Raw genomic sequence first — 16,238 nt, 5'->3', positions numbered from 1 at the left:
TAGCTGATATCCGCTTGTTCAACACTTGCTGATACAATTTTATTTTAATGTAATCAGGTTGTCTGCTTTTCAATATTTTCTGCATCTCCATGTCCATCTCAGAGAGATAACCTTCTGGGATTATGTGACGATTGACGCGTTCCTCGGGTACAAGAATCATCTTCTTTGTGAATTCCATATTCATTTAGAGATTAGCGAAGTTATCGCACTCAATGCAAGCGGCAGCAGCACGTTCAGGAAACCTCCTTTTTGTACTATGATTTTTTTCTTTTTATACAGCGGGAGCTTCCGGTCTGCTAATCTGCGAATAACCAGCTTGTGCTTTCGTAACTTTGTTTTCTGAGCGCTTGTTACGGGAATATTCCCCTTAAGCAGATTCAAAGCGCATTCACAAACTGTTTTTATCCCGCTATTCGGTAGTTTTTTCAAAAGTTTTTTTCGTTGATTCTGTGGGCAAGCGCACAGGAGACGTAGCATATGTTGCTTCCGCACCGTCATAACGTTGAATAACACGAGAGTTCGAGAGGTCATTCTTTTAACCATTCAGCGTACGCAACCGCTTTGGCTAACGCACAGTGTTTCGAGTGATGTAAATTACAGTCAACTTCGATTTCGGGTAACTCCATGATGTTGGGGCATAAGACACAATCCAAATTGAAAGCGTGTAAACCATATTGCTGTTCCAGCATACGGCTTTTCTCTAAACCTTTCGTATACAGCACTGTGAATTTTTTTCTCAATTTCTCCATCACAATCTCCACCATCTCGAATGAGTATTGCCCATTATTCCATGGAATGTGATGTATGTTATTTGTGACCCATCGAATCTGACGTTGGTCCTTGTCGGCCAGGTCATCGAATTTACACGGGGGTCTATAAGACCCACGAAACGTTTCACCCGTGTGTAGACAGCAGTATGCTAGCTCTTTAATTATGAAAGTTCCGCTTGAGAGCTGAAAACCTTCGACCTCTATTACTGCAGTCATGGTTGGAATGGTGCTTGATTTCATCTTCGCGGTAGATAAACGTACTGGGTTTGCGTGGGTAGCACGTTAGTGCGCAGGCGCATTTTCTCATCCGTTTCTTGACGTAAATCGATCAAGAGATACGAATAGCAATCTTTCGTCGCGTCTTCATATACTTGTTGAAAGAATTTCAGCTTTGTGGGATACAGTTGCCTCCCCAAATGAGTAACCTGATTCAAATCCCGCCTGTTTTTGAACAAGAAAATGTAGTGCGCGTTCAGCGTTATCTCTCGCAGCCCCCTGTGAAAAAAGTTTTGGGTTATGAAGATGACTGATAAATTTCTGTGATGGCTGTATTTGGTGAAAAGTTTAATAATTTTCTGATCACCCGAGAGCTCTGACATAAAATCATCAAAAATAAGTAGCGCGTCAGAAACGTTATCGAAATCGCAATCTTCTTTGAATTCGACATTTTTTATTTCGTCGTGGATTGGTTGAGATTCGCTGTAAAACCATATCACCCTCTTTGGAATTGGTTTCATGAGTCTTTCCCTATGCTCCAATAATTCTTTTAAAAAGAAAGTTTTCCCGCTTCCACTCGCCCCTGCACACACAGCTGTGAATGGGTGATGCAACGTTAACGGTTGCATGCTGAATAATGACAAAACTTTCACAATGCAATTTCTTTTTATTAGACGAAAAATTTCTTTTTCACAAAATTATGCACTCGCTTGTCGTTATTCACATTAAAACGCGAGACAATGGCGTGCATGCTCTCCCCCAAACATTTACAATATATATAGTATATCACGTATTGCCCGCATACTTCCGTATCCGGTGACTGCAGCGCTACATCATTGTAGCGGACTCGTTGATATCGCTTCAGGAAGTTGACGATGTCGCCTTTTTGAAAGTCCGTAGGTGCTCTTCCAAAGGAGTCGAAGAACTCTGCATTAACATCGTCATGCAGATATATTGCTAACCAGTGTTCTCCACCCTCGAAGCTGGTGTCTGTGTTCACAACCAGAGCAGTTGGATAACTTCGTATATGCGATGGTAGGGTGTTGCTTGCATAAACATCTCTAAATGTTTCTCTTGTGATTGGATTCTTTCGGAGGGCTCGACGTATCTGATTGGTATCCATTAGCTGGAATAATCACACAACACGCTCCTCGATTTCGTGATCTCTATGAGATTCTGAAATTCTCCGTATATTATAACAGAAATGGTTTTCGGCAACGCTTTATCGAATTTTAATTCGACGCGGAGGTTTCCTTGTCTCACCAACTGCAGATGTCCGCAATCACTCTGATCAGGAAGCAGGGAAAAGCAGAATAATGAGTACCCCTTCTCGAATTCTTCTCGGGTCAAATCAATTCCGTGGTCCTCGTCAACCCTGAACAGGTTTTTATAAGCCCTAACAGTGTTGCCGTTCCGGAAGTTTGGTTCCAAGGGTTTATGGGGCATCGGTCGCCCGTCCAAGTAAACTGCGATGAAATTCAGATCATGGTGTTTAAATTCAAAAGGGTTGGTGGTGTAAGTTCCGTTGAAAGCGTCATTATCCACAATGCCTATGATAACTCTGCGCGGCATAGTCCCGAGGAAAACGTTATCTTGAACAAATGACATGCTTCCTTGTGCAACTGAATAAACTTTGCATAGCACTCTGTTGACTGGATATTTGGCAGTTGTCTTTTCAAGGGCTTTCGCGTGGCCGATTGCAACAGCCGGATTGATTTTGACTTTGCGAACAAATAGACTCGCGTGTTCGATTAAAACGTCGTAATCGGTAGTTGCGGCGATTAGACAGAACGATGGCTTTGAACGCACCAGCCGAACTTTCATATCCACTAGGTTGAGAAGCAGCCTTTCCTGAAAGAAAAGTGAACAGTGAAGTCTGCCCATCATTTCATATGATCGACTATTTGCAATGCATTCACCTCGTTTCTTCAAACCCTCATTGTTTTGTAGATCTGTCATAAATCCGGCCGTATCCTTGTAATACCCTTCCATAGCGAGGGGGCCGGTCTTTGCATCATGTCCATAGTTCAGTAAAGTCTCTATGTACGCGCGATAGGGATAAGTGTGAGAAGAATTAGTGATGTTTCTCCCGTTCAACGAGACGTCAACCTGTGAAAAAAGGGAATGTAGGAATAGATTCGCTGTAGAAATGGTGTCTTTGTCAGATAGAGCGTCTCCGTTCGCCTTAGAAACCTTCACCCTCACGTATAGGTTCGTGGAGGACAAGTCGATGTAATCGTCTCCGCTTCCACTGACGTTGAATTCCAAGGGTCCATTGCCATCTCTGATGCTGGAGAGAGGGAGAAACTCTATCCATTCACCACCTTCTATTGCTGTTTGCGTTGGGGGCAACGTGAACAAATCCACTTCACTTTTCAAACATTCGGGGGAGTTCTCCATAATGAAAGCCATCAGTCGAATATATCAGGTGTTGACGCTGTCCTCGCTTTCTTACGAATGATAGCTTTCTTAACCAGACGCTTCCTTTTATGTTTCCCACCTAGCATGGTTTTAATTTTAGACGATGCTTTGTCTGTGAGTACAAGCCCCGCCTCTTTCGCTCTATCTTTTGCTGCAGATTTCAAGTCTTTTCCATGTGCCACGTCTTTAACGATGTCAACTCCAGAACGCAGGACCTGTCGCCCGAACGCTTTCGCGCCACTTTTCAGTAGAGGTATTGCCGAACGAAAAAGGGCAGAGAAAATCGATCCGAAACCTCCCGATCCACGCTGCAGCGGCACTCCTTGATAATATGGATAATTACCGCCACCACCTGATTGACTAACATAATAACCAGCTATGTCGTCAATGCAGCAACAGTACTTTTTGTACGGCATATTCACAAGTGTTTCAATCGGAAGTGAAGTTTCACGATCACCTTCCCACGTTTGAATGAAACTTTACGACCCGTGTGCGTCCTTATATAAATATGAAGGGTGTCAAAACTCCTTCGAGCGAGCGGGATGTAATGACCTCTTTCGAAAGTGACATTCACTATCTCACCGTCTTGGCCGTGCACTTTAACTATACGAAGCAGAGGCGCGTATACGTTTCCAACGATTTGAGGTTCAACTATGTCACAGTATACGTAGAGAAGATGGAAATCCAGTTTCGGATCAGCTGCGAACGGACCTTCCACAATTGGTCCCTTTATCTCACCGGGCTCGAATCCCAAGTTTTCGGCTATACCGGTGTGAAGAATAAGTCTGGATCCCTTCCTCAAATTCACTTTCACTTTTTTCGTAGTCTTGTTGAACGTAACCGATATTTTGTCTTGAAAATTATATGATATTGCTTTTATAAGATCCAAAGTGCTATCGTAAAAACCACATGGGATTTTACCCTTTTTGAGCACTCCATTTCCTACATCAAACTCGAATGAATTAGTTTGCTCCGTTATGTTATGGAAAGAATGCGGGAATATAAGTTCCGTAAGGGCAACTTCAACATCAGAATCAAATTCCAACGCGTTGGGAAGTTTCACTGTAAATTCGGATAACGTATTTTGCGGGAAGAAATTTAAAGAAGCATCGCTGGGACACGTGAGGTAAAACGAAGACATCTTGCTAAAATAATCACGTTCACTTGATGCGGCCGGTATTTATAGCTCCACCCACGAATTGAACTTTTTCGGGTAGTGTAAAAATTTCACATAAAATTCGGTTTTACCGTTTTTCATTTTTCTTTTCCTCAGCACCTTTTCCACTGGAAACGTGTCATCAAGTTTGACTTTCACTAGTTCTTCTGCGTAAAACGTCCCTTTTATCTCTTCTCCCATCAGGTCCTTCAATATATACACTGGTATCACTCTGTCCACACACTGATCCACCACGAACACTTCGTGCGAAAAATTTGTTTCGTAACCTTTTTCGAAGGTGTGTTTAAAGCGTGAAATACGCACGTAATCGCCTACTTGAAATTTCTGTTTCACTTTTTTTTCATGTTTTCCATACAGGTTACCCCACACCTGCTTCTCGTTCTCTTTGTTAACATCCACTGGGCACATCTTTATGCTCCGATGGTATGTGTTATTATAGCTGTGCATCAGATCCGGAAGAACCTTCACATATCTGTAGGTGTTTTTCGCCACGAAATACTTCCACATCTTAGATTTCAGTGTTCTGTTGAATCTTTCCGCTATAGCCGCTTTAATAGTATCATTCTCAGTGGTAAAAAATTTGACTTTTCTTTCTTTGAGAAATTTTTGAAAAATTCTGTTCTTGAATTCCGTGCCTTTATCAGTTTGCAAAGCCATTGGCTGTCTCTCATTAAATATATTTCGGAACGCTTCAACAACACTCTTTCCCGTTTTATCTTTTAACGGCACGGCCCATGCGTATTTCGATAACACGTCTATACACGTTAATAGATATCGATAATCATCATTATACCGAGCTAAATTTCGCATATCAACCAGGTCCGCCTGAAACTGCTGATCTATACGCCCTACTATTATCCGATTACGAGCGAATTTGTTATTTCTTTTCCTATGAAGAGTATACGACTTCTCACCTTCCAACCATTCTTTTATTTTTTCACGAGAAACTTTCCCTTTCAAGGCTTTATACAGCGCTTCTATACCACCATAGCTTGCCGCACTACGAGGATTATCGTAAACGTTCTCCATCTCTAAAAAAATAGAGGAGAAGAAGACATTTATATACCGGAAGTCCGTCACCCACTCGCGAAAAAAGAAGTCCGTCGCCAGCCGAAGGGGTGGAGGGAGGGGAGAGACGAGAACAGTGGGGGAGGGGGGTAAACCACTTCCGGAACACAGGTGCGCCCCCGGATGCGCCCCTGGCGCCCCTGTTCTCATTCTCTCAATTCTATACTACTATGGGAAAACAAAGTTTAAAATTATGTTTCACATAGCATATAACGAAATTTTGCCGGTGAGATTTTTGTTAAAATAATAATGTAAACTTGGAAAACTAACTGGGTTTAATTTCCGATGCTCTATAAATGAATCATTGTTTTGGTTTTAACATAAATTATATATATAAATAGAAAACGGTTCGAAAATTTTTGGGGTTTTTCTTATGGGAAAATATAGGAGACATTTTAAATTTGGTACTCACATCAGATGCAACATGTTAAGCCATAAATGCTTAACCCATGTCCCGTGCTCCAAATGCGGCCCTCGGAAGCATTTGATGTGGCCCGTGACAACAAAAAACAAAACAAGGCTCTCGAGTGGTCTCAAGCACATTTCAAAATCACTTGAGCGACTAATGGCACTCCTCCAGTTCACTTAAGTGGATCGTGATACATTTGCAGATTATCCTATTTGAGTGGTTAGTGGCACATTTCCAGATCTCTCGAGTGGCCCGCGGCACGCGCCACTTCTTTTTAGATAATTTTGGAGGATCGAGACTCATTTCTGGATAACTTAAGTCTTAAGAAGCCCGCGAAATATTTCAAAACGATGAAGTGACCCACACCTTCCAAAAAGTCGAGCACCTTTGTGCTAAATATCTGACAAAGGTGTTTCAGCGACTGGGACTTTGGCAAGGAGTGCTTTAAATTACTATCGAATACTGGTGAGGCTTTATCATTGAATCAAGCCCCGGCAAACTAAACACCCCAATTGTTATTGATTTTAATATCCATTTGCCATCTGCAGAGGAGCCAATTTTTAGTTTAGAAGATTCCGCGTACACACACACAGAGTAAAAGATATGCGCGCTCTTTCGTAGAATATGCTCCTGCTGAGCTGAGATACACTTCTCCGAGGTGTTATCGGAATTTGACACCACCTGCCCCTAGATGATTATATTTATGATGGCCGTTGACTCTGAATAAAAAAAAAACGAGTGTGTAGGTGAGGAAGAGAGAGCACCCCTCTCCCCACAGATTGTTTTAATTTCTATATGACTTTTTTTTTTCTCTCTCCCCTTTTATCACTCCGTAAATAATCTCCTCTCTCCAAACTATAAACAAGAATGCATATAGTCAAACTAAGCAAATGGCCGTCTTTTTATTTTCAGCTGCATTAAATAGATCCTATCCTTTTTTGCGGGTTTGTCGCATACAAAAAATCTATCGGAGATCAATCCAAAATAAAAAATTTAAATACATTGTATAGATTATTTACAGAAATGTTTAGAACAATTAGTTATTGTTAATTTACGCTAGGGTTATTATATCTAAATCACTCTTGTTAATTAATTTACTGAGCATTTTGATTACACCGAACCGGCTGCGTTAAAGACTTGAAGCAATCGACACAGCTTCGTAGTCAGCATACGGCAGCGACACGGGCAACACACGGAAAGGTGTGGTCTGAAGAGGAACGAGCCGAGCCACGGCCAACTGACGCCCGAGCTACGGTCCTGGCACGGTGCGGATATGTGTGTCCAGACCTTAAGTGATCGGCGTCGCTTCTGCAAAGGATGTGGGCGATGTGGAAAATCGAATATAGTAGGAACTGTCGTGGTGCAAAATTGTTGAGTACTATTTTAAGTATACAGTACTTGAAGAAAGAAAACTTTTGGCCTGGTGATCATATTAGAGGGGTACCATTTTTGAGTTGTTACCGTGTCCGCAATAACCCTTTGTGTGTCGGTGAGTAATTCTCCTGAATAAATATGTACTAGAGCATTTTAACCGAAACAATTAAGTCACAAAGAAAAAATAATATGGTAACACACAGAGGTCTAAATGCACATTAGGTTCTTTAATTCTTAATTCCAAAAACAAAATACCAAAAAAAAAACAACGATGCTGAAAACCTTATTTTACTTATCGAAAAATTATTAGATTGCAAAAGACAAGAAACTAAATATTACTGCAGTTTGGCTTTTCCTGACCACTTAACAAAATTACTGGGCAATTTAATGGAATACTAAGAAATATGTATGTAAAATAAATAGTTTTTTGCAGTGCATTTGTGGTGTGAAAATAAAATCAAAACAGCATTTGGGTCCACGGAGCTGTCTTCTTCTATTCCGCCTTGGGTGAGTCATGACGTAAACTGTTGACCTCTGGGAGTAGTCATCAGTCAGCTATACATATACAATATAGTCCAATGCCTGAGCGAGTCATATGATGTGAAGCATGTAGAGAAGAATCAAAAAAAATTCTGATTTTCCTCTGCTTTTCTAGCATGGGCTACATGCCTACATCCATCTGAAACACCACGACTAACAGCCATGGACCCCACACGGGTGGGACTGACAGGACTTCAGCCGGGGGGGACCCGATAACTATTTTTTTTCGTCTATGGGACCCGTGAAACATGTGACAAGGTGGCCTGCCAAACGTAGCCAGTCAATTCGAGCACTCAACTTGTCGCGCTCAACTCGTCGCGCCTCAATTTGTCGCGGTACAAATTCGTCGCAGTGCCAATTTGTCGCAGTACAAGTTTGTCGCAGACTCATTTCGTCGCGGTACAAATTTGTCGCAGACTCATTTCGTCGTGGTACAAATTTGTCGCAAGCTCATTTCGTCGCGACAAATTTGAATTGCTTCAAAATTCATATGTTTGTTGTGATCTTATAAATAGGGTAATTGCTTTAGGCGTAAAAAATGGAACTAATTTTTTTTCTCATTGATTGGAAATGTTCCCCCTTCCCATCTGTTTTAATTTTTTACAAATGAAGGAAAATATTCGTTGAAGTCATTAAATTTTTAAAATTTAATTTTTACCATATAAGCCGCATTTCTGTCGGGATTTCCATTTCTCGCAGTGAGGGATGTTGAAGAGCTCACCCAAATAAAAAATTGAGATCAAATAAATTTTGAAAATTTAGTTTCCATCGTATAAGCCACGCTTCCCACTTTCTGTATTTCCATTTCTTGCAGCGAGGGGCGTTGGGGGGATGCAATGTGCCCCCCCCCTGCATGATTTCCGTAATTCACTATTAAATGTATCCATGCAGAGAATATATCTTTCAGGAATTTTTTATGACAATGTATCTAAGTTTTATGTGTAACAGCTGCGAAAAGTCTTATTTTCAAATTATTTTTTTGCAATGCAATGCACATTTCAAATCACTTTGTATTATCACACCAAAATAATATTCAAACACTCCGACCATAGGCACCAGAACTAGGGGCTTATGCTATTTGAGCCCCCCCCCCCCCAACTCCAATAACTCATGAATATACAATGGATATCGAAGCTTTCCCGGGGGATGGGTGTATCCGGAAATTTATTAATTTATGTGAAAATAACAATGATATACATATATACAATAAATAATCTGGAATAAATAATCGTACAAATTGTGATCATATAACATCATCCACAGATAATCAGTCCGTAATCGCAATAGTCCTTATATAAATAATCAAGGAATAATTTTTGTCTTGTATGTGATAGAATCTGGAAGTGAGTTTATCCAATCTAGAATATACCAATCTCAGCAATCAAGCTGTAATCTATCTATATATATATATATATATATATAAATGAATGTATGTCTGTCTGTCCTTTATGCATTACTACACCATTCATCCGATCGCCACGAAATTTCGGGAAGTTGTTGAGTACACTCCCGCGAAGGTTTCTGACATAGTACATCTATCCTAGGTGGCGCGCGTGTTGAAGGTTTCTGGCATAGTTGTGTAGCGGGTGCTAGACAACGGCGATTTATATATTTTATACTGGCAATTGCATCACTTTTGGATGGTGGTCGAACAGCGCATTCAGCACTGACATTGCCGTTGAATTGCAAACCACTGAGACGCCAACATGCAATATCACCAAAAATTCCGGAATGGGCAAAGTTCTCCACACATGTGAACTTATCATATGGGACGAATGCACAATGGCTCACAAAAAAGCATTGGAAGCGCTTGATCGTACACTGCAAGATTTGAGGGGAAATGGACAGCACTTCGGTGCACTCATTTTATTGTCTGGTGATTTTCGACAAACTCTGCAAGTCATACCACGTTCAACACCCGCTGATAAACTTAATGCATGTCTCAAATCTTCAGTTCTATGGCGACATGTAAAGAAATTGACTTTGAAAACCAATATACGTGTTCAACTACAAAATGATGCATCCACCGAACGTTTCGCAAAACAATTGCTGGATATTGAAAATGGGAAGATGACAATCGACAGATCTACACAATGTATCACATTGCCAACAAACTTTTGTAAGACGACATCAACCAAAGACGAATTGATTCAAAAGGTTTTCCCAAATATCGCGCGGAATTACAAAAATCATCAGCGACTCAGTGCACGTGCTATATTAGCAGCTACGAACAACGATGTAAATGCCATGAATTTCAGCATTTAAAACGGAATACCAGGCGAAGTCCATCGATACTGTGATCGATCCTGTGATGAATCAAGACGAAGTTGTCAATTACCCAACGGAATTCTTGAATTCACTCGATTTGCCAGGTATGCCACCGCACATTTTAACATTGAAAATTGGCGTGCCTATCATTCTTTTCCGAAACATCGATCCACCACGACTTTGCAACGGTACAAGACTTTCGGTGAAAAAGATGATGAACAATGTCATCGAAGCTACAATTTTGAATGGGAAATTCAAGGGGGAAGATGTATTGTTGCCACGTATTCCAATGATCCCAACAGATATGCCATTTGAATTCAAACGTTTACAGTTTCCGGTGCGACTCGCTTTTTCAATGACCCTCAACAAAGCACAATCGCTGCAAGTGTGTGGGCTAGATTTGGAGAATCCGTGCTTCTTACATGAACAACTGTATGTGGCCAGCTCACGCGTCGGAAAACCTTCTGATTTATTCGTGTACGCACCAGACGGAAAAACAAAAAATATCGTGTATCCACAAGCTTTCTAATAAATAAATAGAATTAAAACGACGCTTTGAAATGTTTTCCATATGAAAATGAATGTTTCAATAAAAATGACACAATGTAAATTGAATATTATCATAACGAGAGAGTTTCCTTGAATTTCCTTTCTTCTGAGATCGCAGCAACGCGCAAGGGTCAGCTAGTAAGATATAAATTGACGTCTATATGTCCGGCATCTCCATTTCATTCACACCCACCGGAAAAAGGATGAAACAGTTGACACTTGTCTTCATTGGGCGTAAATTGTATCGATTAGTAGGTGTCGGTGAAACAACCGATGCATGTCTTCTTGGCCGTAAATTATACTTTTTAATAGGTAACCGTGTTACCTCTCTCGTTGGCACGTAAGACGGGTCCTACGAGCGCGAATGCCGTCCCCCTTGATCCCGCAGCTCGTGTCTTATTGTGGAGTAGATGTAGGTTGCGGTCCAGGAATCGAATCAACCTCTGCAAACGTTGAAAGTTCAGAAGGCTGTCTAGAATTCTCATCTTCCAAGCAAGCATTCTGGACTTCAGCATCGGGATCGTAAAGAATAATAAATGACAAGCTTTCAAATTCATGAAAATTATAGAAATTGAATTTTTGCTAATTTTCACGAATTTGAATGACTAATGAGTTAATTACTTATGATCTTAATTAGCATCAGGATCGTTGTAATTAATAAATGAAAAGCTTTCAAATTTATGAAAATTAGTAAATTCGCAATTTTAGTAATTTTCACGAATTCGAATGACTAATTAGTTAATTAATTATGATCTTAATTAGCATCAGGATCGTTGTGATTGATAAATGAGAAGCTTTCAAATTTATGAAAATTAGAAAAATGACATTTTTAGTAATTTTCACGAATTCGAATCACTAATGAGTTAATTAATTATGATCTTAATTAACATCAGGATCGTTGTGATTGATAAATGAAAAGCTTTTAAATTTATGAAAATCAGTAAATTCGAAATTTTTTAGTACTTTTCACTAATTTGAATGACTAATTAGTTAATTAATTATGATCTTGATTAGCATCAGGATCGTTGTGATTGATAAATGAAAAGCTTTCAAATTTAAGAAAATTAGAAAATTCGCATTTTTTTAGTAATTTTCATGAAAGTTACTAACTGTCAGCTTTTACCAAAGGGTTTAGCCCGAAATGTATACGTTTTCAAGCGTATTTCGGGCTTTTATCAACTCGACCTAGGTTTTACCACTCTTCGGACTTTTACCGTAACATATACAGCCGGCTCCACTTTTGACGCTGGGGGTGGGGGCAATGCCCATGGTCCAGCGTACGGAGCACCAGCCCCGCTCCCTCGTTGCGGCCCTGCTCCTTTCTATGTTTGAAGACAATTAATTATGAAATCAAAAAATTTTGAGCCGTATACAAAATTTTAGGCACTAATACATATACACAATTTTTGGCGTCACCTGGGCGATGCATCTTGTCCAGCCCTGGAATAAATAAAGATGTACATACTGTATATATTTTTACTTGCATTCTTTGTAGATAATCGTTTTTGTGACCCCGCCCACGGATTTCGTGAGATCTGGGGGACCCAGGGAGATATACTCAGATTTACGGCACAACTCGATCTATAATATGTAAATTGCCTATGGCCATGGCCCCCCACATCCTGGAGCGGAACCCTAGGCTGGGATCTTTCACGGGCCACTTCTGTAGTTAATTTATAGCGTGAAAAAGCAAAAAAAGATGAGAACTGTTCCGGGCCCCAGGGGATTATACGACGTATTAGATTATTAGACCCGAGTTGTACTCGGTTTTAATGAGAGATAGGGAGGGAGAATGAATGTATATTTTTACTTGGAGACGTATGGGCAGAGGCGTACGTCCCCAACAATTAAATAAATTTTTGTTTTGGAAAATTCGCACCAACTCAAAATAAATTTCCCTGGAAAAATTCTGTGCCGCGCCCCCCCCCCAAATAGATCGGTCTAGGGTACGCTCCTGCTCAGGGGCAGCCCCATTCACTTTGGTAGCAATACGTGAAATGAGATTGTAATAATTAGAGCCAGAATTTTCCACTAAAACTGAGAAAATATATGTTAAAGAAGAAATAACCACGAAAATAATGTTTGTGAATGCATCTTTTCTATTTGACTCTGTGCATATTCATTTGCAAAAAAATATTCTCATGCAAATGACTTCTACATTTATTTTATTTCGGAATTTCTAGTACTGTATCTGCTCACTAATAGAAAGAAAACGTTGCTCGAAAAAGAAGCAAACTACACGTGCACACAAGTAACAAAACATGAATAATGTCAAAAAAGGGTGGATTTTTCTCCCGCGAGAGATTTTACGTTTTACTTGAAAAAAAAAAAAAAAATGACAAGCAAAAATAAAGCACCCAGGCTTCAGGTATGGCCCATTGTAGTTAGAAATTCCTTGGAGTCAAACAGCCAAACATCAAACTGTTTTAGGCTGGGACCTGACTACGGCGCGGTTGGACGCGGTTGAGGTTGGGGGGCAAGGCATCATCTATAGTTTTATTCTGTCAACGCACAGATACAACTGCAACCGCTGAGCGCGGTTTTTTCAACCGAGAAAATCCACATTTTTTGGGACGGTTGGGGTAACCGGAAAGCTGCCATCATGTATTGCAAAGGCTTGCGCTCCCTGATGACGGTTCGGCTGGACCTGCGGTTGCTCTCTTCCATTGTCTATTAAGTGGTTTGACAAGGAGGGTGACGGGATTTCGGATGCACTGGACAAAGGAATTGCTCTCCTCAGGTTGCCATAAAAATGAGGGGAAAAGACAAATTCGAAGAACTGTATGGTGAAGTTCTATTCGACAGAAGCTAATTCTTTGTTTGGCGCTTTTGCACTGATAACAATAAAAAAAACCAATGAAGAAAAAAAAATTTTCTAACTAGTGAAATTTTTTTGCTCTACATGAGCACACATTAAAACTCGGTTATAATGACATTCATAAACTAACGTGATTACGCTAAAACCGAGATGTATATTTTAGAACACTTAAATGAAATGCATTGGATCCCGATTATAACGTGTTAGCAAAAAACCAATTAGTTACCTCATCCAAAAGAGTACAAATTACCACGGGGCCCAACCATTTATAATAAATTCATAAAAAATTAGAAGTAAAAATAATCAGACATCTGAAGGAATATATTTTTATATTTGCAAATTCTCCATATCAAACTTTTGAAACATTTATTAAAAGCCTAAGTATGAACCGGGGATGAAATATGTGCCTAAGAGCTGCATTGTGTGTGTTTTGCTTTCATTATTCTGTCTTTTTGGTATTAATTTTTGTATCGTATATGAATGTGGCTGTCTATCTGTTGTTTTTGCAATGAAAAAAAAACCATCTAGTCCAGCGGTTCTCAACCGGTGCTCCGTGTGAACTCCCAAGGGCTCCGCGGCCCTCGAGGAAATTAAAAAAAGAACCAGTAAATTTGAAAAAAATAATTATTAATATTTTTGAATAAAAATAAATCAGTAACTTTGATGAATAAATAAAAAATAGGCCTACGGGGCTCCACCATAGAAATTATATACTGGAAAGGGCTCCGTGGGTCAAAAAAGATTGAGAACCGCTGATCTAGGCAAAACGTTGTATGCGGGTAATATCGAAGAGTGCACTAAGACAATTTTCACACCTACCGTTCTTTTCAAGCAGTTTTTGATTTACAAAGCCGCAACTAGGGAGAGCGGGTCCACTGTATCGAGTGCTGAACTAGAGGGGGCGCCGAATTGCCCCTTTAACACCACTCCTAACCTTTCCTTACACGGGGACGCCAAAAGCTTGCTAGCTCCAGTTAAAAAAGTATCCAGCTGCGGCCCTGTATGTACCTTAAACCTTGCAACATACATACTGATGTACAGGGCCACAACGACATGCGTGGTCAGCCGGGGCAAGCACGCATTTTGGCGCCCCCTTTTAATATTGAAGGAGAGATGAAAGGTTAACATTTGCGCTCCTGTCTGGCTCGGAGTTCGGAGCATCAGTCAGTGTCGTCTTAACGCATGGGCCCACCCGAGCACGGCCCGGGTGCCTCAAGAGAAGAGGGGCCTTCCAAAAATGAGATACGATTGAAATTTTCAAGGATATACCATGTAGGGCCTCCTAAAAACCACTTGGCCCGGGGGCCCCATAATACTCTTAAGACGACCCTGGCACCAGTCCCACCTGCTCCTCTCTAGTTGCGGCCCTGATGTCGTATGTACAGGGTGTAAAGCGGGCCGGGGTAGCAAGTTCAGAGGGGCGGCAAATTTGAGTAATTCGTGGTCAAGAACTTTAAATTATAACGTGAATAGGGGGCAGAGCAATTCGAATAGCCAGCACGTGGCGAAGCCATAAATCTGTGTCTGGAAAGAGATTTAGTGTGAAGCATGTAAATAATTTCGTATAAGGGGGTGGTTGATGATGTAAGTGACCTTCAAACCCCCCTCGCCCCTTTGTCATCAAATGTCCGCAAATCCGAAACCCCGCCCCCGCCCCTCCATGCTGACGTAATACTTGAATCACACCAAATGAACATTTTTGGGAACTAAAAGGTCTAATGAGTATCAGAATGTTTTTTTAAAAAAATTTGATTTTTTACAGTTTTTAAAACATGAAATTCAGAAATTTCATTCTGATTTCCTATCTGAATTTTTTTTTCCTGACCATCAAAAGAAATATATATTTTTTTTAAACAGGAGAAAATCATTTTTTCCTTGACTTTCTTTTGGTCATATGGGGTTTCCCAAAATCACAATTATTGTGCTTAATTTCCATTAATTAGAAATTTAATTAATTGGAAATTTACTTTAATTACAAAGAAAAACGTGCTAAATTCATGGCCAATAATTTTCTTCAAGCCAAAACTTCAAAAATATGTTACTTAAATAGTTTTTTAATATATATGTTATTTGAATTAATTATGATGATTCCAGTCATCATATATAAAAAAATTTGTGCGATTTGGTCACGAATCGTAAAAGCATCAAAAATGGGTCAACTTGTAGGCTGTCTTTCAACTCTGAATTAATTTCAAATGGCAAATATTGTTACAGAAAATTAAATTTCATTACATGAATATTTTTATTAGTATATACAATAAAACCCCCTCCTTTTTGTGAACACGGACAGGACAAAAAAATTAAATACATGTAAAATGGGTGACCGTTAAAAAGAGGTTTGAAATTCATGTGTTTTTATATTATACATCTGTAAATTATTATTTGTCCGTAAAAGAGGGAGTATCCGTTAAGACGGGGTTTTACTGCAATGCAGCTTATGAGCACGAATTTGCATGCTAACTGGAGCCAACTTCAGCTTGGCGAAAAAAATTTAGCCAATCCCGAGATGTCACGTGACATAAAAAAATAAAAAAAACCCGGTTGCTAACAGCAGTGTGTTTTTCACGCAAAATTTCACGGTTGCTGATAAGATCAACCGCGCCAGCCGAACCGTAGTGTGCCGGCAGC

General features: G+C 40.1%; 3 protein-coding genes across 3 annotated transcripts; 1 reads left to right on the top strand and 2 right to left on the bottom strand.

Annotated features, from left to right (window-relative positions):
* Positions 1-2,108: 2,108 nt before the first annotated feature.
* LOC149064530 (uncharacterized protein F54H12.2-like) lies at positions 2,109-3,398 on the bottom strand. Its single transcript, XM_089255357.1, has one exon. The coding sequence runs from the start codon at positions 3,396-3,398 to the stop codon at positions 2,109-2,111; it is 1,290 nt and encodes a 429-aa protein (XP_089111483.1).
* Positions 3,399-4,587: 1,189 nt separating this feature from the next.
* Positions 4,588-5,091, bottom strand: LOC149064529 (uncharacterized). Its single transcript, XM_089255356.1, has one exon. The coding sequence runs from the start codon at positions 5,089-5,091 to the stop codon at positions 4,588-4,590; it is 504 nt and encodes a 167-aa protein (XP_089111482.1).
* A 4,615-nt stretch (positions 5,092-9,706) lies between these two features.
* On the top strand, positions 9,707-10,240 carry LOC149064528 (uncharacterized). The gene has a single exon (XM_089255355.1). The coding sequence runs from the start codon at positions 9,707-9,709 to the stop codon at positions 10,238-10,240; it is 534 nt and encodes a 177-aa protein (XP_089111481.1).
* Positions 10,241-16,238: the final 5,998 nt, after the last annotated feature.

Source organism: Pholcus phalangioides, unplaced genomic scaffold (genome assembly GCF_987345545.1).
Source record: "Pholcus phalangioides strain wild (caught in Gottingen) unplaced genomic scaffold, Ppha-v1.0 ptg000042l_1, whole genome shotgun sequence".
Classification (NCBI taxonomy): Eukaryota; Metazoa; Arthropoda; class Arachnida; order Araneae; family Pholcidae; genus Pholcus; species Pholcus phalangioides.
This window is presented reverse-complemented; position numbering and strand designations above follow the sequence as displayed.